The 24,120-nt window shown below is 42.7% G+C and overlaps 2 protein-coding genes across 4 annotated transcripts in view; both read right to left on the reverse strand.

Moving 5' to 3' along the window:
- Positions 1-1,743: 1,743 nt before the first annotated feature.
- On the reverse strand, positions 1,744-3,386 carry LOC135511696 (G protein-coupled receptor 88-like). The gene has a single exon (XM_064933172.1). It carries the CDS (start codon positions 3,167-3,169, stop codon positions 2,123-2,125), a length of 1,047 nt encoding a protein of 348 aa, XP_064789244.1. The 5' UTR covers positions 3,170-3,386; the 3' UTR covers positions 1,744-2,122.
- A 2,078-nt stretch (positions 3,387-5,464) lies between these two features.
- The window catches only part of LOC135512619 (dual specificity protein phosphatase CDC14AB-like), a 53,569-nt gene continuing 34,913 nt past the window's right edge, over positions 5,465-24,120 (reverse strand). The window contains exons 11-16 of one of the 3 annotated variants that reach the window (XM_064934834.1): positions 21,871-22,039; positions 19,716-19,819; positions 18,638-18,685; positions 15,375-15,503; positions 13,979-14,381; positions 5,465-9,261 (exon numbers count right to left, since the gene is read on the reverse strand). In XM_064934834.1, the coding sequence (XP_064790906.1) occupies positions 9,232-9,261; positions 13,979-14,381; positions 15,375-15,503; positions 18,638-18,685; positions 19,716-19,819; positions 21,871-22,039 (883 nt within the window). In that variant the 3' untranslated portion in view covers positions 5,465-9,231. Of the gene's footprint in view, positions 9,262-13,978; positions 14,382-15,374; positions 15,507-18,637; positions 18,686-19,715; positions 19,820-21,870; positions 22,040-24,120 lie in introns of all 3 variants that reach the window. The other 2 variants (XM_064934833.1, XM_064934835.1) reach the window with 2 other exon arrangements.

Raw genomic sequence — 24,120 nt, forward strand, 5'->3', positions numbered from 1 at the left:
AATGTTATTTTGTTGTGTTACTTTTTACTTCAGTTTATTTGGTAAATATTTTCTTAACTCTTTCTTGAACTGCACTGTTGGTTAAGGGCAGGTCTACACATACATGATTGGGGACACTGCCCTGTGTAGTGTGCCGTCTTTCAGATAGGACGTTAAACGGGTGTCCTGACACTGAGGTCATTAAAGATCCCATGGCACTTGGCACCGGTGTCCTGGCTAAATTCCCAATCCGGCCCTCAAACCATCACGGTCACCTAATAATCCCCAGTTTACAATTGGCTCATTCATCCCCCTCCTCTCCCCTGTAACTATTCCCCAGGTCGTTGCTGTAAATGAGAACGCGTTCTCAGTCAACTTACCTGGTAAAATAACAAATAAATAAAATAAATATTTGCCGCATGTGACAAAGTTTGATTTGACAGTAGGCACTATGGATGAGACTGAATGGCTCAAGAATAAATCCCACACAATGTGATTTAAGGGAACACCAGTTGAGCCATTTAGCTAGCATGAATCTTGCCATGGACCCTCTAGTGGTTCCGCTGACCAGACAGCCAGTCATTGTAGCTGCCAACTGAGTGGACACCTTAGACTCGGGCTACGCTGCAGGGACAAAAGAGGAACACCACAGTTCGATAACATGGCATTTCAGGGAATGTGGTGCAAAACATGCACAAACCTGTATTACGAAACTGTTTACAGATGTAGAACTGGCAAGATTAACAGCATTAAGCTCTGACTGGTTAGTCTTCCAAGTTAAAACCTGTTTCCTTTTTACAATTGACTAACAATTCATAAATCAGTACTCTTTGACCACTTATTTCCTTGATACCATTTGCTATCATAATACTTATGTGTATAAAATGCTGTGCTTTAAGGAATTTATATCAATGTATTGATCGAGGAAATTATTACAAGGCAGCAAATACAGTATGACAATATACTGGTGGCTACTCCGTACCTTGTACAGAGGCATTAAAAAATGCTCCCTCTGTATTCCCACCATGGGGACTCGCTCTACACTCAGATGCCTTTTGTGGTGTTTTTGGAAGTTCTCAATGATTGAGTGCCTGTTTGTAATCATGGCCTTTTTGGGTAGTATCATATCTGGGATCCTGGTACAGACGTGTACTGCTTGGCTTTGGGGTGCATGTCCGACAAGCAGGTCAGGTTCAGCTGAACCTGTAGGAAATGGTTTGTAACGGGTAGGCCTGGATACTTGTGTTCGCTGATCCGTCTACAAAGAGCTGTGAAAAACAACTTGAGTGATATGGAAGCATATACCTGTCAAAATGCTATCATTTTAAAATGCAAATTGTAAAATGACTCAAAAGATGCAGTCGTAAACAACGACCGTTAGGGATATTATTTCCAATACCATCATCAGATGAGGCATGCATAAGCTTAACGGTGTTGCACCCCTGGATGTTTGCACTGATTAAAGTAGTAAGTAGTTGTACAGTCACGTTGTAGCTCCAGTGTCATCTCTTCCTTGACACGGACAACACGTTCTTGGCCACACACTGGTAAAACTATTGAAGCCAGCCTGTGACGGTTCCATTTTTGTGTCGGTGACAATTCCGGGGCAAGTGATTCTCCCACCGTCGATGGTAAATTGGGGGGTGGCCATCGCTGCTGCTCATAGATGAAAAAGCACTGATGGTGACCTCAGGTGCATCTGGACACACAAGGACACTGCACCCAATCAAGTGTAATAGCCAAACGTGACAAAATGTTGTTTTTTTGCACTTTAATTTTCAGCTTTATTAAAATGAACACATAAGCGGATTTACAATTTGCATAAAGGCTTAATACAACCATGTTCCATAAAAAAATGTATATAGAAAAATACATGAATATAAACAAAAACTAATTTGATACACAATGTTTTACAAACTATGTATTCATTTGCTGACTGTTCTTCTGGTTGACCTACAATTTATTGCATAATGGCACTACATAATAATAATATTAATAATAATACCTTAACAGCATCACTAACATTTTACAATGCTGAGCAACCAATAGCGTCATTTTGAATTGAGTTGCCAGGTAAGCTTTCTAAAACACTGTAGGGATGTATCCTTACAGGGGACCAATGTCATTGCAGTTCAGATGCTGTTCAATTTATCTCAGCCAAAAATGCCCTTCTACTGTTTTGTCTCGGCAGAAGGTGAGATATTGTATTAATTGTGATGGGCTCAACCCCAACTGTAGACCCTCTCCAAAATTCTCCCTTGAGCACGGATCTGAAAGATTTTCTAAACTCCTCGTTCTTCCAAGTGTAGAGAAATGGGTTTGTAACAAAGAGAGTGCAGAAAACCATCCAAGAACAAGTCCTTAGTGCCAATGGCACTGTGGTAAAAAGTGCTATTGATAACACCCAGAAAAGAGGCTGTGTAGTGAGTATGAATATGAAACACACTGCCAACACGTAGAACCCCAAACGTTTGTCCTTTCTGGGGAACGAATATGGAAGGTTATTTACTATTGGAAAATTTAATATGCTGACCCTCTTCACACTGATCTGCACCCTTCGAAAGATTTTTAAATAGCAATACAGAACAACCATTGTCTGACCAATAATAGTCAACGCCAGGGTACCAGCTGCAAATGGGTCAGAGAAAATAGGTTTCCCTCCTTTGAGCAGTGATGCTGCAGAAGCCGGGAGATATGAGCATCCTTCCTGTGGGTACCGTAAAGATGTGATCCAGGGTAAAATAAATCCCAGCGCCGAAAGCCACGAAGCGCTTATCATCCATTCTGTGCGTCTTTTTTGGTAGATGGACAGATAGGTCACTGGTGATTTGGTAATCAACACGTATCGGTTGACGGCGATCAGGGAATGGGAGAGAAGAGAGACAGTGATGCCGAGGAATAAGAGCGCGTCTTTGAAGGCTTGGTACCCAGCCGGGAAAGGGCTTCCAGAATAAATTCCCACCGCCTCGTGCGGCATCCAAAATGCGCACACCAACAGGTCGGCTATACAGCCGTTCACAATAAACGCATTGCTAGCCGTCCGAAGTTTCTTAAATGTCACGACCAGGTAGACAACCAAAAGGTTTAAAATGGTCCCAAACAGGCACATGAGAGAATAGAGTGCCGCAAGACTGATTTTGGCATCGTGTCCCACATCGCAGTCTGCCAGTTGCGCAGAGTCGTTTTGCATGTTGGAAGAATCAAATGTTTTTCATACGAAAAATCTTGTTGATGTTAAGTCTGTTCTCCCTCAGTGGAAATTAGTTTCCATATTGAGGCAGCAGGCAGTTGCATTGAGCGCCTGTGGTGATGCTGCAGACACCAGATCAACAAAGACGTATGAGAAGACTGAAGGAGAGCAGGTTCATGATAACACCTACTCTAAACATCTAGCATACTGCATGTGGCGTGTTAATAAAGACTGAATGATTTCCATTTGTTATTTCCAATAATTATGATGGAAATGCAAATCGGCCTATATCATAGCCTATGCTATATTCCTTTAGTGTATCCTACTAAACTTGAATAAAGGAAAATCCATAATGTGATTATATAGGAGTTAAGAGTCACAAAACCAATGCATCCACAGAGAATGGCTGGCTGCCAGTCAGAGAAGCCTTTTGAATATCAAGCCAAAACATCCATTTGTTGAAAAATAATATATTCTTAAATATAATACAGAGATTGATAAAAAGGATTGCAGAAAACTGTCAATAGGCCTACAATATTAGTAACATCTTTCCACCAACACCAAGGCACCAACACACCAACACCATTCAATCAATTGCAGACTGGCCATTTCCAAAAAGCGTTTTGAAGAGTGTTTGATTTGATACAGCAGGATGTCCTGGAAGGAGGCCGAGGGGAGTTTACACTCGATTCAGAAATGGGCATAACCTGTTCAGTTGATGGCAAACCTGGCTGAGAATTCATTCAGTGCACAAAAATCAGACAGACCCGAATACCTAACTCTCCCTCCATACTGGACTAACTGCTGTGCAAATCTAATACACTTTTGAAAGCAAAAAATTTGAAATACACCATTTGCCAGATTGAATCGCGGCCTATATAACAGGCAGGAAATGTGAACACCACCGCTTTAATAGATCATAGGTGGGTGTATACAAAGCAAAAACCCATACCAGTCAATTGCATCCCTCTTATTATCCACCATGACTGCAGCGTTTCAATAGCAACAAGACATATGAAAGAGAATCAACATGGCCTGGATTGGAACAAACTGAAATGGAAAGACCCCCATGCATTTGGATCCGTTTTAAATGATTCAACAAAGGGTTTCGAACCATACAGTAGCTCACACAGGACTTTACACAACTTTTTATAAAAACACAAATAATCATACTGTAGTGTACACAATCTCCAATGGCTGATTTAGGGCAAATTATGTTCTCCAAAAATAAAATAAAAACAACCAACAGTCCTATTATGTGTACTTCATACAGGTAGCCCCTGTATATAGCCTCCCGTGTGTTATTTTGTTGCAACTTAATTATATTTCTATTAAAAAAATATATAATAAATGTTACTTCAGTTTATTTTAGTAAACACTTCAACACTTCTCTCCCTTAACTGCATTGTTAGGGCTTGTAAGTGAGCCTTTCACTGTATTCAGTGTTTGTGACAAATACTCACTATAGCTCTTTACAAAAACAATAAACAAAACACCCACTTTATTAAAGGGAGAAAAGTAGAGAGAAAAAAAGAAATACCAAGAAAAGTAAATTTCACCGTTTTTTTTGTTATGTAATCAAAACAGGGCTGTTTGGCACCAAGCTATGAAGCTGTGAAAAACTAAATGTCATTAGCAATTCAAACACATGCAGAAAAGGACAGGCAGAAACACACTTTTTTTTAAACTCATCACTGATGAATAAAGGGAACGTTCACATAAAGAAGAAGCGACACTTCCTTATGTTGAAATTTGTCTTTATGAACCATAACTAATTAATTGACTCTTGATTTATTTCGTCATGAAATTAAAATCACCACAAGTACACATATGGAAAATAGTTAGACTTGAAACACTTCTTCCAAAAAGTTAGTTTCTTCGTGTAATACTTCACACTTTTGTATTTGGTCATCGAAAGATCAATTGTCTCTGGCTGTTTCCAATCTCTTTCAAGATAAGAAATTCAGGTGAACTACCCTGCCTAAGTAAAGATTATGCAGAGCCCTTTATTGCAATAGAAGGCTCTGAGTTGATGTGCCTAGGTAGTCATTTGAAATAAGTGCGCTACTTAAATTTGTTTTAAAAAAAATGCTATGTTCGGTTAGCGTTTTCAAACAAATTATTCAACTGTTTGACAGCTGAAAGGATATACAGCTGTGAAACCAAGACAACCAGAATCAGTCGGAGCTAGTGTTCCTTCCTTCCTTAAAATACAAATGTATTCCTCTGTCAAGATGGCGAGTTCTGAAGAGAAAAAGAAAATCAAGTAGAATAAATAATTTACAGAGACAAGAATCTTTAAAATGTGTTTTTATTTTGTTACTTACTTTAGAAACCTGCATTAACTGTAAATGTAAAATATATACACTGAATAAAAAATATACAACGCAATATCTTAAGTATTGGTCCCATTTTCATGAGCTGAAACAAAAAGATACCAGAAATGTGCTCTATGCACAAAAACATATTTTGCTATGCACACATTTGTTTACATCCCTCTTAGCGAGCAATTCTCCTTTGCCAAGATAATCCATCCACCTGACAGGTGGGGCATATCAAGAAGCTGATGAAACAGCGTAGTCATTACACAGGTGCACCTTGTGCTGGGGACACATTAAAATATGCCGTTGTGTCACACAACATGCCAATTGGCATGCTGATCGCAGGAATGTCCATCAGAGTTAGTGAATTGAATGTTAATTTTCTCTACCATAAGCCACCCCCAACCCCATTTTAGAGAATATGGCCGTATATCCAACCGCAGACCACGTGTAACCACACCATCCCAGGACCTCCACATCTGGCTTCTTCACCTGCGGGATCGTCTAATGAAACTGTGGGTTTGCACAACCAAAGAATTTTGGCACAAACTGTCTCAACGAAGCTTATCTGCGTGCTTGTCGTCCTCACCAGGGTCTTGACCCGACTGCAGTACAGCGTCATAACAGACTTCAATTGGCAAATGGTGACCTTCAATAGCCACTGGCATGCTGGAGAAGTGTGCTCTTCATGGCTGAAATCGCAGTTTCAACTGTACCGGGCAGATGGCAGACAGCGTGTATGGAATCGTGTGGGTGAGCGGTTTGCTGATGTCAACATTGTGAGCAGAGTGCCACATGATGGTTGTGCGATTATGGTATGTGCAGGCATAAGCTATGGACAATGAACACAATTACATTTTATCAATGGCAATTTGAATGCACAGACATACTGTGACGAGATACTGAGGCCCATTGTTATGCCATTCATTCGTCGTCATCACCTCATGTTTCCGCATGATAATGCATGGCCCTATGTCGCTAGGTTCTGTACACAATTCCCGGAAGCTGACAATGTCCCAGTTCTTCTATGGCCTGCATACTCACCATATATGTCACCCATTGAGCACTTTTGGGATGCACTGGATCGATATGTACGACAGCATGTTCCAGTTCCTGCCAATATCCAGCAACTTCGCACAGCCAAGTCATTGAAGAGGAGTGGAACAACATTCCACAGGCCACAATCAACTCCATGCGAAGGAGATGTGTCCCACTGCATGAGGCAAATGGTGGTCACACCAGATACGGACTGTTTTTTTCTCCCCTGGTCCACAGCACGACCTATTTTTTTTTAAGTAGAGTATCTGTGGCCAACAGATGCATATTTGTATCCCCAGTCATGTGAAATCCCATAGATTAGGGCCTAATGCAATTATTTTAATTGACCAATTTCCTTAAATTAACTCAGTAAATTCTTTTAAAATGTTGCGTTTATATTTCTGCTCTGTGTACATACAGTAGACATTTGCATTTTGGTATGCTTACTGTATGAAAAACTGATTTACAGTTATAACATTTTCTTTACAATACTGCTTGAAAAAATATATGCATGTAAGAATTTTGCTATTAAAATTGTACATTTCATGGAGGTAGAACACCTGCATTAAGATTCTCCCATTTTGAAACAAAATCATTTCACTGCCAGGAATGTACAGAGGTCTAAAATAATAACAAAAATGATCAAATCAGTGATAAACAAATGCTTCTGTATCCATTTTTTTTTCTCTCCCCCAAATCAACTTCAATATTCAACTACATAAAATAAAAAAATAAGAAGCATCCAAATATATGGATCTATTGTTACAAGGTCCAACAGAAAATGTACTTAGTTGGGCCATCGTAGGCCATACTCATTGGTAGAAAATCAGCTTTGGTAATGACCACTGCATTGTGCACCCAATGACATCCAGCATTACATTCTAAAGAAAGCATTTTTTGGGGGGACAGTTGTGCTTTTCAGTTGTTTTTTTTAGGAACCTCTACCTGCAAAGCTGAAAAGTTCTCTCCATCTACAAGCTGAACTAATTATAATACACACAAGCTAGGAAAAACAGTCTCTGACTTGTTTTTACATTCAACACAAACGCCACACAACATGGAAATATTTCAGTAATAGCGATGAACTTCCACTGCGCCTTGAATTATAAAACAAAACATAATTGGTTCTACAGTAGGGTGTGTGTGTGTGCGCGTTTAAAAATAGGCTGCCACGAAATCAAGTTTCGTAATCTACAGCGAGTCAATGAGTGTCGAATAACACTGAAAATCTGCTCCTTAAAACCAAAAAATGTCCCATTAAAAAAGAGCATGATTGCAGTGGGATCCTGTGTCTGTGGAGAGGGTTGCTGAGCTGCTTGGCATGAACAGTATACTGTAGGGACTGAGGCTTGTGTTGTGGGTGGTGTCGGTCCAACACCACAACTCAAATTTCCTCTCGTAATGACCACGGTTTGAATCATCCTTTTGGTTCGTCATGCTAAACATACAGTACATAGTCACAAGGCCTACACAACAATGGTTGCAGGTATGACTTTAGTATTTATCCTATAGTTGTCCCATTGATATGCAAATCACCTGTAGACTTGCGACAGAGAACATTATTTATTAGTTCCAATTGAAAATGAAGTACCAAAACCCGCCAGTCGATTGAATTGACAATCAAAAACAAAAAAATATTTTTAGAATAGTGAAGAAACAGCATTCATTTCTTCCCTATATGTAATTCTCTTCCATTCACATCTCTTCTCTCGAGCCCATCACCAGAGGACTGCAAACATGATCTCTAGACAACCCCCTACACACACGGTCACCACTCAATCTCTTTCATGCACACGCAAACACTCGCTCACATGGGCACATACGTACATATTCTCATAGTCTATGGTACGTACATGCTACTACATGCACACGCAGACGTACACCCCCACCCACGCACAAAACAAAATTGTAAATAGGAGAGCACTTTACCCTGAGCCTGGTCCTGTAAATACATTGTTGATAAGGAACACGGCTCGCAAAATACCGTAAACAGTCTCTCCATTAATCTCACATATTTTCATCTAGATATATTGTTAGTGAAGTAGTTACACTCAGAGACAAAAATAGAATGGTCATAAACCAAAACATGTTCTTTAAACCACTTCTAAATAAACATTTCTTTATCCAGGCAACAAAATTGTCATATTTCATGTATAAAAGCCTCTTGTCTAAAATTATTATTTTTAACTATTTCTCTCCCCCCCCCCCCCCCCCGGTACAAGTCATGTGTACACAGTATTAGCACAAACATATAAAGGATAACAGAGATATGTGATACAGGAAAGTCTATATGGCCGGATCTCAGCTTTAAAGAAAGAGCACTCACATAGTCAAAGCCTGGCCAAGCCTAATCATAGCTCGCCAGAAAAAAAAGGGGAAAAAAGCTGGGTAAACAAATCGCCCTTTGTAAGCATTATCCAAACAGTGACTGCAGTTAGGGTGAATCGAGGCCGTCTGAGGCTGACAGAAGAAGCCCAAAACTCAAAGTTCCATGAGCCCTTGGGAGTTTGTGGCTGTCGATGTGCCAGTCTCCAAAGACCACACCCATTCAGATGCCACGGTTTATTAATTTTCCTTTCAGTATGTGGGAGAGTGGGGGAGACATTGCGAGAGAAAAAAAGGGGGTGGGAGACCCATCCCATCCAGGTCAGAGGTCCAGTGTCAAGGTGACTGTCCGGTCTTGGTCAACGCAGAACCACCGATTTAGTATTGAACATATTCAGATTGAAGGGACTGCAAGAGATGGAGAGGGGAGACAGAGACAAAATATGACAGTGAATCACAGTGGATTATAACACTGCCTCTGGCTCTGATGCAAATAGAAAAGCAAATCACTGCATCTAATTGTTCAAGTGTTGATGACAAAAAAAAAGAAAAAAAAAGGGTGAAGGTTGTTAAAAGCCTATTCCTAACAGGTTACACTTGAACAGTTGGTTACAAAGGTAAAGAAAAGCCATAAAAATAGACAATTTAAATGCCAAATGCATTTTCCTGGACAAATGAATAGATTTATGGTGGACAAGACAGACAGGGTGTCTGTGTGTGGGCAAGAGTAGGAAGCTGCGGAGGTAGAGAGCAGGAATTAGCAGGACTGGCAAACAGATGGGGATGAGATGAATTGTGCAAGAAGGACATGAGACTCTGATAGGGTATTGGAATTCTGACAAAGGAACAACTCCACTGACTGGCAAAACAAGGAGACATTAATACAATATTCTCCATTCTCAACCACCCCCCTCTGCAGTGATGTAAAGTATTTAAGTAAAAATACTTCTTAAGTAGTTTCTGGGGTCTGTACTTTACTCATTTATATTTTTGAGAAATCTTACTTCACTTCATTCCTAAAGAAAATAGTGTAGTTTTTTTACATACATTTTTCCTGACACCCAAAAGTATTGGTTACATTTTGAATTCTTAGCAGGACAGGAAAATAGTCAAATTCACACACTTATCAAGAGAATATCCCTGGTCATCCCTACTGCCTCTGATCTGGTGGACTCACTAAACATACATGCTTCTTTGTAAATTATGTGTGATGGAGTGTGACTCTGGCTTTCTGTACATAAAAAAAACATTAAAATATTTATTTACTTTAGATACTCAAGTATATGTTTAGCAATTACTTTTACTTCTGATATAGTGCATTTGGAAAGTATTCAGACCCCTTGACTTTGTTACATTACAGCCTTATTCCAAAACATTTTCCCCCTCATCTACACAATACCCCATAATAACAAAGCAAAAACAGGTTAAGACATTTTGAAAATGTATTAAAAAAAACTGAAATATCACATTTACGTAAGTGTTCAGACCCTTTACTCAGTACTTTGTTGAAGCACCTTTGGCAGCGACTAAAGCCTCGAGTCTTCTTGGATATGACGCTACAAGCTTGGCACACCTGTAATTGGAGAGTATCTCCCATTCATCTATGCAAATCCTCTCAAGCTCTGTCAGGTTGGATGGGAAGCATCGCTGCACAACTATTTTCAGCTCCCTCAAGAGATGTCCAATCGGGCTCCAGGCCTTGGCTGGGCAACTCAAGGACATTCAGAGACTTGTCCCAAAGCCACTCCTGCGTTGTCTTGGCTGCGTGCTTAGGATCATTGTCCTGTTGGAAGATGAACCTTCAACAAAGTCGGAGGTCCTGAGTTCTCTGGAGCAGGTCTTCATCAAGGATCGCTCTGTACTTGACTCCGTTCAGCTTTCCCTCAATCCTGACTAGTCTCCCAGTCACTAGCGCTGAAAAACATCCCCACAACAGAATCTTGTTTCTCATGGTAAGAGTCCTTTAGGTGGTTTTCGGCAAACTCCAAATCGAGCTGTCATGTGCCTTTTACAGAGGCGTGGCATCCGTCTGCCCACTCTACCATTAAGGCCTGATTGGTGGAGGGCTGCAGAGATGGTTGTCCTTCTGGAAGGTTCTCCCAACTCCACAGAGGAACTCTGGAGCTCTGTTAAAGTGACCATTGGGTTCTTAGTCAGCTCCCTGACCAAGGCCCTTCTCCCCCGATTGCTCAGTTTGGCCGGGCAGATAGCTAGCTCTAAGAGTCTTGGTGGTTCCAAACTTCTTCCATTTAAGAATGATGGAGGCCACTGTGTTCTTGGGGACCTTCAATGCTTCAGACATTTTTTGGTATCCTTCCCCAGATCTGTGCCTCGACACAATCCTGTCTCGGAGCTCTAAAGACAATTCCCTCGACCTCATGGCTTGGTTTTTGCTCTGACATGCACTGTCAACTGTGGGACCTTATATAGGCAGGTGTGTGCCCATCCAAATCATGTCCAATTAATTGAATATACCACATGTGGACTCCAATCAAGATGTAGAAACATCAAGAATGATCAATGGCAATAGGATGTACAAGCTCAATTTCAAGTCTCTTAGCAAAGGGTCTGAATACTTAAGTAAATAAGGTATGTTTATTTTTAATACATTTGCAAAAATTCAAACAAACTTTTCGCTTTGTCACTATGGGGTGTAGATTGATTAACATTTTTTTAAATTTAATACATTTTAGAATAATGCTGTAGCGTAACATTTGGAAAAAGTCAACAGGTCTGAATACACTGCACTTAAGTATATTTAAAACCCAAATACTGACTTTTACCCAGTAAAATACTACTTGAGTGACTCAGTTTTATTTGAGTCATTTTCTATTAAGGCATCTTCACTTTTACTCAAGCATGACAATTGGGTACTTTTTCTACCACTGTCATAAGCACTGCCTGTCACATCACTTGTTAACTTCCGTTTGTGGGCTGGTGGTTGTGGCTGCTTGTATGGTATGTGTGTTACCATCACCTAGGAAGGGTGAGGGGAGTATATTGGAAGATATTATTCTTTAATTCATCCATCCTTTACTTATTTAGTAGGCATAGGCAAGGTGATGGGGATTGAACGTGAATTAACTTGATATCTGTGCAAGAGTAGCAAGTTCTGAGCCAGTCAATCCTAAACTGTTAAATGAATGATAACGGTGCAACAATCTAGGTTGGCTGAGAAGCATTGGGTGAGAATTCTGGCACTGGCTTTGCTGGCGCAAGTGTGGGAAGTTCCGGGAACTAGCCTCAGATGTCAGTCCCTCATGGTCAGGGCCTATGAAAGGCCTCCATGAGTTCATGGTAAAGGAACGAGGTGGATTACTGGGCTCGCCTCTCAGGAAATGAGTGAGCTCTACAATATGACTGAGTCTGGCACTCGACCACAACAAACAACTGCTTTTTGGAAGGGAGGTTAGGACGTCCCTAGAGAGATGCTTCCTTCTGAGGGATGGATGAATGCGCTTTACTCCAATAATAGCTTCTACAAATGGATAACAACATCGTTAGGAAATTGCACGTTGTACAAAACATTAGGAACACTGTCTCTTTCCATGACAGACTGACCAGGTGAAAGCTATGATCCCTTATTGATGTCAACCATTAAAATCCACTTCAACCAGTGTAGATGAAGGGGAGGAGACTGGTTAAAGAAGGATTTTTAAGCCTGGAGACAAATCCAATTTGTCACATGTGCCGAACACAACAGGTGTAGACCATACTGTGAAATGCTTACTCACAAGCCCTTAACCAATTGATACATGGATCGTGTGTGCCATTCAGAGGGTGAATGGGCAAGAAAGAAGATTTAAGTGCCTTTGAATGGGGTATGGTAGCAGCTGTCAGCACAGCGGCTTGTGGCAAGAACTGCAACGCTGCTGTGTTTTTCACACTCAACAGTTTCCCGTGTGTATCAAGAATGGTCCACCACCCAAAGGACATCCAGCCAACTTGACAAATGCGGGAAGCATTGGAGTCAACATGGGCCAGCATCCCTGTGGAACACTGTCGAGGGGGGACACAAAAACATTTGGCCACACTAAGCTTGCAGTCACACAGATCCACAGTGTAATTGCGCTCCCCTTGCATCTACCGAACAGCAGCACGTGTTAGAAGTTAGTGTCATGTTTAAAAAGTGTTGTTATTACATTTCCTTATGTTAAAGCCAGAAACCTGAAGGAACCTTGTTGACATCCAGCCAATCACCCAACCACATGTGATTCCAGGAGGAATCACATGACTGTTGCCACAGCCAATGAGGCCAGTGCACAAAGGCCCTTTGTTTACACAGATTCAACCTGGTTAGTCGTTAAAGCGCATTTCCAGTTTAGTGTTTTTTCTGTTGCAGAGCTTTATTATTTTAAATTGGTATGTGATGCTAGGATCCACTCAATAGAGGTGAATAAGAAAGGGATAGTTTGGGATTTGGTATCTACTTCACCAGAGTCTGATGAACTGTCTGTCCAGTATGAAGGAAGTTAGAGGTTAATGCTAACTAGCGTGTGCTAATGCTAGTTAGCAATTGTGCTAGTGTTATTTAGCAACTTCCATCAACTGCGGGCAGAGACATACATTTTTTATCCACAAGTTCTGGGGAAGTAGATAAAGGGCCACATTGCCAAAATCCCCATTTAACAGGTTAGGAAAGAACAGAGTGAATTAGCTAAATGTCTCCCCACCAATACACAATGGAAGAGGAACTTCATTGTGCATAACACTAATTAGAGTTCTGCCCAAATGTTCCAGTAAATGCTTTCAACTCTAGATGGGTGGCTGGTGTGAAATGGCCTAATAGCCATATTTGGTATGTATGAAGTAGGCATTTAGAGTGGAACTAGGCCATTGTAGGTCCTTATTCAGCACCATGAAGACAACGGGACAAGGAATAGAGTTCAGTGGAGCCGCCAGAGAGTTAAACACACAGACAGCGGAGAAGCTACAGCAGCAGCAGGAAGAGGACGACTAGCTACGATCATAACAAGACAACATCCACACAAAAAGGAAGGAAACTCGTATTTGACGGACAAGTGCAGAGGGGAAACACAAGAGGTCAAAAAAGGTTCACAGTGGAAATACCAAAAAGATGCTACTGTTTGAGTTTTGTTTTTTCAGGTGGTGAGCACACACTTACAGGGATTGAGCGACTGAGGTAGCGGCCAGAGGGTCCGCTCAGGCCGGAGTAGCCCCCTTTTTGAGATCTGTAGGGGCCATAATCCTCAGGCCTGGGCCCCAGCCTGCCTGCAGCGTGGTGTGGGGCCCCCGCGAGGCCACCGTGGCTGAAGATCCCAGCGGGGGAGGAATTATACTGATTGTTGTTGGCCTCGTGGTGGTGGTAATTAGTGCCGCGCGTGCCGTTAGCCACGTAGCAGGGACCAGGAGCCGTCCGGCCCGATGGAGTGATGGTGACGATGGACGAGGGGGGAGAGGAGGGTGGTGATGAAGTGGGAGCGAAAGGCAGCTTCTTATTGTCCTCACCGCCGTTGGCTGCATACAGGTTGCCTAGGGAGCTGGCTAGCCTGGAGTTGATGGAGGAGCTGAGATGTGTGTGTGTGAGGGGGGGGGGGGACAAATATATGGAGGGAAAGGTAGCAGGAGTGGGAACATGTAAATACACAGGGACACACCCCAAACAAACAATGACAAGGGGATAGCCACTGCCTTTGCTTTCACAGGCTAAGGACAGGGCAGCTGCCTTTGGGTACATTGGCTCTGATAGGAGACTGATTAACACGCAACCGGTTTAACACACAACCGGTTTATACAATCAGCTAACAGTGGAATAGGGGATTGAGTCAGACATAGACAATCTATATTGTCAACGTGCAGTCTGATACAGGAGCCCGACTACCCCATGTTAGTGTAACGCACACCGTCGGCACTGCAGGCATTTTGCCAGACTCACCGGGGGGAATCTGGAGTTCTCATTGCCATGGCTACCTACCTACACATTCACAGTTATATCACGCAGTTGAATAGAAAAAGAAACATTCACAAATCCTCCACAGAGCAAAGTAGATCAGGGAGTGCTCAAGGGGGAAGAGGTTGATGATGCATATTTTCTCGGTTGTGTGTATCTGCCTGTGCCGGTCTCTTGCACAGCAAAATGCGGGGGATTTAGATTCAGCCTGTTGGGAAAGCGCACTGCCTGCAGCACATCAACCCTCTATGTGAATCGGTCTAGCGAGCCCCCCCCCCCCCACACACACTGTTCTGCCCTGCATATCCTTCCACTGGTTCTCAGGGCATTGGTTTGTCACAGACAGGCAGAAACACAACCAGGGGACTGAGACAGCCAAGAAAGATATGACAGGAAAGAGCAAGAAAGAGGGGGAAGAGAGAAAGGATATAGAATAAACCAATCTACAGGAGGCAAGAGAAAGGGTAAGTGGATAAATGGAGGGATGGGAGGCTACACAGGATGAAAAGGGAAGAAAGAAAGAAGTGTTTAGATAAAAATAAATTTAAAAAAGGTGTAAAGGGTAAGAAGTTTCTGGGGAGGGGTGTTTAGGGGGGGTGTGTAGGCTCACCTCTTGAGGTTGGACGCCGAAGAGGAGCTGCTGCCGATTCTCTTGGCGCTGGCCGAAGCAGAGGATGACGGGACTTTGGAGGACTTGAGAGGGGAGATGGTGCCCTGAGTGCCCACTCCGAGGTTCATCCTGCTGGGAGAGAGAAAGAAAGAGATTATTTGGACGTCCATATTGTGAGGTGGAGTAACAAACGTAACAGCCGTTAACAGAAGTAACAACTTTTGCCAACATACACAATAGTGTCTTCTACTACACACGTAGAAAACATGATCTTGTCGGGTACACAAATTGGATAGTGTACACCCCTTAAAGACATTAAGGACCTACAGTACAAATCCCAATTTTAGAAACAAACAGCGTAGGGGCAAGACTTCAATGACGACATCCGGTGAGAGATGTACCCAGTAGCACTAGACAACATTAAGGAACGGTATCTGAAGGACTATTTATTAGGTAAGGCACTTCAATAGCACCTTAGTTGAATCATTCGATATTAATATAATATATTTGAAGTGTGAAGGGAGTGGGAATGAATGAGATAATAGGAGACAGAAAAAAAAAGCTGGTTCGAGGCATCACTCCCAGCTCCTTCATAAAAGCAGTCGGTCTTTGCTGCTCGTGGTCATCCGTGAACTATCAGTCTGTACTGGGCTGAAGGACTCTCTTATTTCAGGAGAGTACAACAATTAGAGATGTGCTAGCCTGAGTAGCCTCTGCCTTTCAGTGACACACACACAGTGACACACACCTTTGAGTAGATGAAAGGAAGATGGCTAAAGTAGTGGGAGGAGAGAGCTGTCTAAGGGCACTCTTCACTCGCTCCTCTTTGAGGAACACTTATTAAGGGCCGTACTCTAGCACAAAAGAGGGAGTTCAATTTCCATCCCCTCTTTTCACACTCCAAGCCGCCTCTCCTCTAAATCAAAATCGGTCCCATACACGTGCTTAGCAGATGTTATTGCGGGTGTAGTGAAATGTTTGTGCGTCTAGATGACAGTGCAGCAATATCTAACAATTGCACAACATATACCCAATACACACAAATCAAAGTAAGGAATGGAATTAATAATATATAAATATATGGACGAGCAATGTCAGAGCGGCATAGACTAACATACAGTAGAATAGTGTAAAATACAGCATATACATAGGAGATGAGGGGCGGCAGGGTAGATGAGGGTCGGCAGTGGTTAGAGCGTTGGACTAGTAACCGGAAGGTTGCAAGTTCAAATCCCCGAGCTGACAAGGTACAGGATCTGTCATTCTGCCTCTGAACAGGCAGTTAACCCACTGTTCCGAGACAGTCATTGAAAATAAGAATTTGTTCTTAACTGACTTGCCTAGTTAAATAAAAATGAGTAACATTAAAGTGATATGTAAAGATTAAAGTGACATTATTAAAGTGGCCAATGAAGTCTGTATTTAGACAGCAGCCTCTCTGTGCTAGTGATGGCTATTTAACAGTCTGATGGCCTTGAGATAAAACCTGTTTTTCAGTCTCTCGGTCCCAGCTTTGAAGCACCTTTACTGACCTCGCCTTCTGGATGATAGCGGGTGGCTCGGGTTGTCCTTGATGTTCTGGTTAGGGTAGGTTTTAATAATCCCAGTGGGTACAACATCTCTATATACACTTCCTGAAACTCAGTTACCGCTTCAATGAATTCGTCAACATTATTATCAGAAGCTACCCGGAACATATCCCAGTCAAAACCATCTGGAAGCGTGGATTCCGTTTGGTCAAACCAGCGTTGAATAGTTCTTAGCACGGGTACTTCCTGTTGAGTTTTTGCCTATAGGAAGGGAGTAGAGCAAAATGGGTTCGTGGTCAGATTTGCCAAAAGTAGGGCGGGGGAGGGCCTTGTATCCATCCTGGAAGTTGGAGTAACAGTGGTCGAGTGTTTTATCAGCGCAAGTACTACAGTCGATATGCTGATAGAATTTTGGCAGCCTTTACCTCAGATTTGCTTTGTTAAAATCCACAGCTACAACAAATGCAGCGTCAGGCTATATGGTTTCCAGTTTGCATAAAGTCCAGTGAAGTTCCTTGAGGGCCGTCATGGTATCAGCATGAGGGAAGGTGTACACGGCCGGGACTATAATCAAAGTAAATTCTCTTGGACGGTAATACGGTCGGCATTTGATTTTGAGGTATTCTAGGTCGGGTGAACAAAAGGACTTGAGTTCCTGTATGTTATCACAATCACACCATGAGCTGTTAATCGTGAAACGCACACACCTGCCCTTCTTCCCGGAGAGATGTTTATTCCTGTCGGCGCGATGAACTGAGAATCCAGATGGCTGGACCGACTCCAATAGTATATCCCGAGAGAGGAATGTTTCCATGAAACAAAGTATGCTACAACCCCTGATGTCTCTCTGGAAAGAAACTCTTGCCCTGATCTTGTCAACTTAGTTATCCAGGGACTGAACATTAGCGAGTAATATACTTCGGAAGCGGTGGGTGGATCGTGCCAGAAGACCACTCCGAGTAGCCCTTTTCCACCAGCGTTGTTTTGGGTCGGCCTCTGGAATCAGTTCAATTTCCCAGGGTGGTGCGAACAAAGGATCCGCTTCAGGAAAGTCGTATTCCTGGTCATGCTTGTGAGTTACCGCCGCTCTGATATCCAACATTTCTTACCAGCTGTATGTAATAACATTTTCTGGGCTAACAACGTAAGAAATAATACAGAAAATAAATAAACACTGCAAAGTTTCCTAAGAACCAGAAGCGAGGCAGCCCCCTCTGTCAGCACCACCTTAAAAAGTTACTCAGCGTACACATCACTGACAAACTGAAATGATCCACCCACACAGACAGTGTGGTGAAGGCACAACAGAAATATGACTTGTCACCTAAAACCCTGAAAAACTTTTACAGATGCACAATTGAGAGCATCCTGTCTGGCTGTATCACTGGTAAGGAAACTGCACCGCCAACATCTGCAGTGCCCTCCAGAGGGTGGTGCGGTCCACACAACGCATCACTAGGGGCAAACTACCTGCCCTCCAGGACACCGACAGCACCCAAAGTCACAGGAAGGCCAAAAATACCATCAAGGACTATCACTGTGCTGGATGTAGCCTAGTTCCAGCTTGAGTTGAGTTGTACTTTACTTTGCACTGAATTGAATGACTCGAGAGCGAGATGTTAATGCCACTTATATTGATGAGACTGAATTGTGTTTTGTGACAGCAGTTCAATCTGTGTGAGTGAAAACTGGGCAAACAGACAAACAGCAAAGTCAACACTATTGTAATGGTACCTAAAAGGTTGGGACGGTGACCTGGTGTGCATTTTCATGTCTTCAAGTCTGAAAAAGAAAGACACAAAGATGGAGGGTTCACACGTCCAAAGGCAGCATGTTTGCACACATATATATTTACTTAGAGCACAGGGTATGGGGAAAGTAGTGATTACTAAGTCATTTTGGAAGAGAGCATCCATTAGGCTACATGACTAAAATGAAAGCTTAAAAGTGACTCGAGGAAAACCAAATGGAGTATTTTTCAACAGAAACCCCAGCATGAAAAAGAGCCATTATCCTGAAAATTCTGCTCTGCCTGGCAGGGCCTGTGTTATTTCAGCTAGATAACCATGGAAACCTGAGCCCCAAATCAGATCAGAGCAACAGACTGTCTTACTTGCTAGAACAGTGATCCCACATCTTTTTTGAACTGTGGCCCACCTTGACGCGATATAAAATTCTGCAGTACACCTAAAATGTCCCAATTTATTTATTTAGTTTTTTTATAGATTTAATAGGGTTAATTTGAAATATTTTCATAGTTCCTTACTCATAATGGTTAATGCGTGTACCTCTTCAAGAGTGTCCTGAAATGTTTGCCAGAATTTATTTTGTTTTAGGTCAGGTAAAATAAGTCTTTAGTTTTAACAGTTTATGCTAGAGACGAGCAGTTTTCATTATAAAAGGTGAAACCACAGACAAAGCCATGTTGTTTCTTTCTATAGCAAGAGGCTGTGGTATAAAGTAAGAAATCATCACGATAAGGAAAAGTTTCACGGCACACCTGAGAGTTCCTCGGTTGGGAACCACTGAGCTAGAAGACGGAGCTAGACAGATAAATTCAAATCATTCCACAGTTGACAACTGTCCGCCAGCGAGGAGGTTTTCATGCTGCTCAGAATTTTTTCCTGTGGGTTATAACCTTAAATATGCATTACTTTCCGTAGTGCAGAGGACGGAGTTCATCAACATGTGGAAAGCTATACTGCTAAGGGAGGAAAGGCTGAATTCCTCACCTGAGATCTCAAAAAGGTGCCAACTCATAAGTCGGGAGGATCTTAAAGGGGAAGTTTGAGGTATCCATGGCAATTCTTACCTTAGGGCTCCCGTTGTGGCAGACCTGGGCTGGCGCCGGCCCTTTAAGGCACGCAGTTTATCTCCTTGGGTCATGCAGAGCCCGTTCTCTCCAATGTAGTCGTTCTGTGGAGAGAACGCATGAACCCGTAAGATATGCGCCGAAGCATGTACAGTAGATCACGATGAAACAAAAACATGGCCGTGCTTTGTGTATAAGAACAGCTGTCTACGGAAATAGCTCTCCCACCCCTATAGTATGTCTAGTGCTGGTTTGATAAATAAACTCAGCAAAAAAAGAAACATTCTAACTGTTTTTCCCCCCAGCAAACTTAACTTGTGGAAATATTTGTATGAACATAACAAGATTCAGCAAATGAGACAAACTGAACAAGTTCCACAGACATGTGACTAATAGAAATTGAATAATGTGTCCCTGAACAAAGGGGGAGTTCAAAAGTAAGTCAGTATCTCATGTGGCCACCAACTGCATTAAGTACTGCAGTGCATCTCCTCCTCAGACTGCTCCAGATTTGCCAGTTCTTGCTGTGAGATGTTACCCCACTTCCACCAAGGCACCTGCAAGTTCCCGGACAATTCTGGGGGGAACGGTCCTCGCCCTCACCCTCCGATCCAACAGGTCCCAGACATGCTCAATGGGACTGAGATCTGGGCTCTTCGCTGGCCATGGCAGAAAATTGACATTCCGGTCTTGCAGGAAATCACGCTCAGAATGAGGAGTATGGCTGGTGGCATTGTCATGCTGGAGGGTCAGGATGAGCCTGCAGGAAGGGTACCACATGAGGGAGGAGGATGTCTTCCCTGTAATGTACAGCGTTGAGATTGCCTGCAATGACGACAAGCTCAGTCCGATGATGCTGTGACACACCGCCCCAGACCATGTCGGACCCTCCACCTTCAAATTGACCCCGCTCCAGAGTACAGGCCTCGGTGTAACACTCATTCCTTCAACGATAAACTAGAATCTGACCATCACCCCCGGTGAGGCAAAACCGTGACTCATCAGTGAAGAGCACTTTTTGCCAGTCCTGTCTGGTCAAGCGACGGTGGGTTTGTGCCCATAGACGACATTGTTGCCGGTGATGTCTGGTGAGGACCTGCCTAACAACAGGCCTACAAGCCCTCAGTCCAGCCTCTCTCAGCCTATTGCGGACAGTCTGTGCACTGGAGGGATTGTGCATTTCTGGTGTAACTCGGGCAGTTGTTGCCATCCTGTACCTGTTCCGCAGGTGTGATGTTCGGGTGTACCGATCCTGTGCAGGTGTTGTTACACGTGGTCTGCCACTGCGAGGATGATCAGCTGTCTGTCCTGTCTCCCTGTAGCGCTGTCTTAGGCGTCTGACAGTACGGACATTGCAATTTATTGCCCTGGCCACATGTGCAGTCCTCATGCCTCCTTGCAGCATGCCTAAGGCATGTTCACACAGATGAGCAGGGACCCTGGGCATCTTTCTTTTGGTGTTTTTCAGAGTCAGTAGAAAGTTCTCTTTAGTGTCCCAAGTTTTCATAACTGTGACCTTAATTACCTACTGTCTGTAATTAGTGTCTTAACGATGTTCCACAATTGTTTATGGTTCATCGAAAAAGCATGGGAAACAGTGTTTAAACCCTTTAAAATAGAGATCTGTGAAGTTATTTGGATTTTTATGAATTATCTTTGAAAGACAGGGTCCTGAAAATGGGACGTTTTTGCCGAGTTTACATTAGGTACGAAATAATACACCCTAGGGAAATCGAGTCAGCCTCCACAAGAGTAGACGATACTTAGTCATCCCCACTCTACAGCTCCAAACAAGAGAGGGTAAGGGTATGTGAGGGTAAGGGAAGCAGGCCACCTATAACTGAACATTCTAGAAGGAACACTAGAATGGTTTTAAGTCAAACGTGGGGGGAATAGCTGTAGCCCCAGATGTTTCACATCCACGGGGAAATGGGGCATTATCAGGGTTATTAGGCGCCAAACAGAAAATAACAGATTAAAAACAGGGTTGAAACAATTCGGAATTTCCTAAGTGGATGCAAGGTTGTATTGATTATGGTGAAACAAGTGTTTCTTATTGGACAAGTTCAGATACTCCCTCCCTGTTTCAGTTTGTTTTTATTCCTTTTAGTGCCTAACAAATAGGACCCTGGGAAGTGTTGTGGGTGGCACTGACCTCTTGGAGGCGGTCGATGCTGTGGGACTTGAGGATGCCACCAGGGCTAGTGGTGTGGGTGGGGTTGAGGGTGAGGTCATCCATGCTGGAGGTGAGGCGAGACACGCCCCTCGGCTGCTTCTGCTGCGAACGCTGCACGTCTCCTTGCATCCACATGGCTGCTTGCCTCCTGACAGAGAAACAGATCGGCGAGAGCGATGAGCGGAAGACGAAAAGGGAGCGAAATATGGAAAGGTGTGGGGGAGTTGAGGAGGGAGAGAGGTTGCATTAGGACGTACTCACCGACCGTGTGACCTTAACTTCTTTGAGATAGGGGGCAGCATTTTCACTTTTGGATTAATAGCGTGCCCAGAGTAAACTGCCTCCTCCTCAGTCCCAGATGCTAATTTATGCATATTATTAGTAGTATTGGATAGAAAACTCTGAAGTTTCTAAAACTGTTTGAATGATGTCTGAGTTTAACAGAACTCATATGGCAGGCAAAAACCTGAGAGAAAATCCAAACAGGAAGTGGGAAATCTGAGGTTTGTAGTATTTGAACTCAGCCCCTATCAAATACACAGTGGGATATGGGTCATTTTGCACTTCCTAAGGCTTCCACTAGATGTCAACAGTCTTTAGAATGTTGTTTCAGGCTTCTACTGTGAAGGGGGGCCAGATGAGAGCGGTTTGACTAAGGGGTCTGGCAGCAGCCTCGTTCTCAGTTACGAGCATTTCACATGAGGTAGCTCTCGTTCCATTGCTTTTCTACAGACAATGGAATTCTCAGGTTGGAACATTATTGAACATTTATGATAAAAACATCCTAAAGACTGATTCTATACTTAATTTGACAAGTTTCTACGACCTGTAATATAACTTCTTGAACTTTTCGTCCGGCGTTCGGTTGGACCTGAATGCGCGTTTGGATTTGTTTACCAAACGCCCTAACAAAAGAAGCTATTTGGACATAATTGATGGACTTTATGGAACAAATCAAACATTCGTTTTACTGGGATTCCTGGGAGTGCATTCTGATGAAGATCAAAGGTAAGTGAATATTTATAATGTTATTTCTGACTAATGTTGACTGCGCAACATGGCGGATATTTCTTTTGGCTGGTTTGGGCTATGAGCGCCATACTCAGATTATGCTTTTTCCGTAAAGTCTTTTTGAAATCTGACACAGCGGTTTCATTAAGGAGAAGTTTCTATATTTCCATGTATAACACATGTATTTTCATCAACATTTATGAGTTTTTCTGTAAATTCGTGTGGCTCTCCGCAAAATCACTGCATGTTTTGACACTACTGAAAATAACACGCCAATGTAAAATGAGATTTTTGGATAGAAATATGAACTTTACCGAACAAAACATACATGCATTGTGTAACATGAAGTCCTATGAGTGCCATCTGTTGAAGATCAAAGGTTAGTAATTAATTTTCTCTATTTGTGCTTTTTGTGACTCCTCTCTTTGGCTGGAAAAATGGCTGGGTTTTTCTGTGACTTGGTGGTGACCTAACATAATCGTTTGTGGAGCTTTCGCTGTAAAGCATTTTTGAAAATCCGACACTGTGGCTGGATTAACGAGAATTGTGTCTTTAAAATGGTGCCTAATACTTTTTTGTTTCAGAAATTTGATTTATGAGATTTCTGTTGATTTGTATTTGGCGCACTGCAATTTCATTGGCGGTTGGCGAGGGGTTCCGCTTCCCAGACAGGTTAAGTCTATAAGACCATGTCACTTGTGGCCTGACAAGAGAGAGACAGTTTATATCCCAGGACAATGGAATTGATGCTAAGAGATAATACTACAACTGCTGTTGAAGGGCTGAATGGGGGGGGGGCACAGATTTATCCAACAATTTACCCCATTTAATCTTTACCCATTTGTTCACCCAGAACATGGCAGACAGCTTTGGAGAGACTAGGACCAACAACAAGCTGTGGATAACCAGGACAGGAATATGTTCAGCTTCATAGATGATGGATGGACTGGGAACAAGTCCCGAGCACGGTTTAACACACACACACACACACACTTCCCACAAAATAGCAGTTGAGCAAGCCTGAAAAGCTGTCCAAAGCATCCTTCTGGTATGTGTGTAAGATCTTTCATCTGTCCTTGCATTTCCTGTTAGACTCTCCCCCATGGAGGAGTATGTTTTCCCAGACTTTCTGGTTTAGTCAGCAAGTTGAAAAAAAAAAGTGGTCAGCCAACACATTTGGATGAACTGGTATAAAGATTAAAAAAAACACTTAAGAAA

Source organism: Oncorhynchus masou, chromosome 24 (genome assembly GCF_036934945.1).
Source record: "Oncorhynchus masou masou isolate Uvic2021 chromosome 24, UVic_Omas_1.1, whole genome shotgun sequence".
Classification (NCBI taxonomy): Eukaryota; Metazoa; Chordata; class Actinopteri; order Salmoniformes; family Salmonidae; genus Oncorhynchus; species Oncorhynchus masou.

Excerpts from the sequence above, each read along its gene's own strand:
- LOC135511696 (XM_064933172.1), bottom strand. The coding sequence starts at position 3,169 with ATGCAAAACGACTCTGCGCAACTGGCAGACTGCGATGTGGGACACGAT.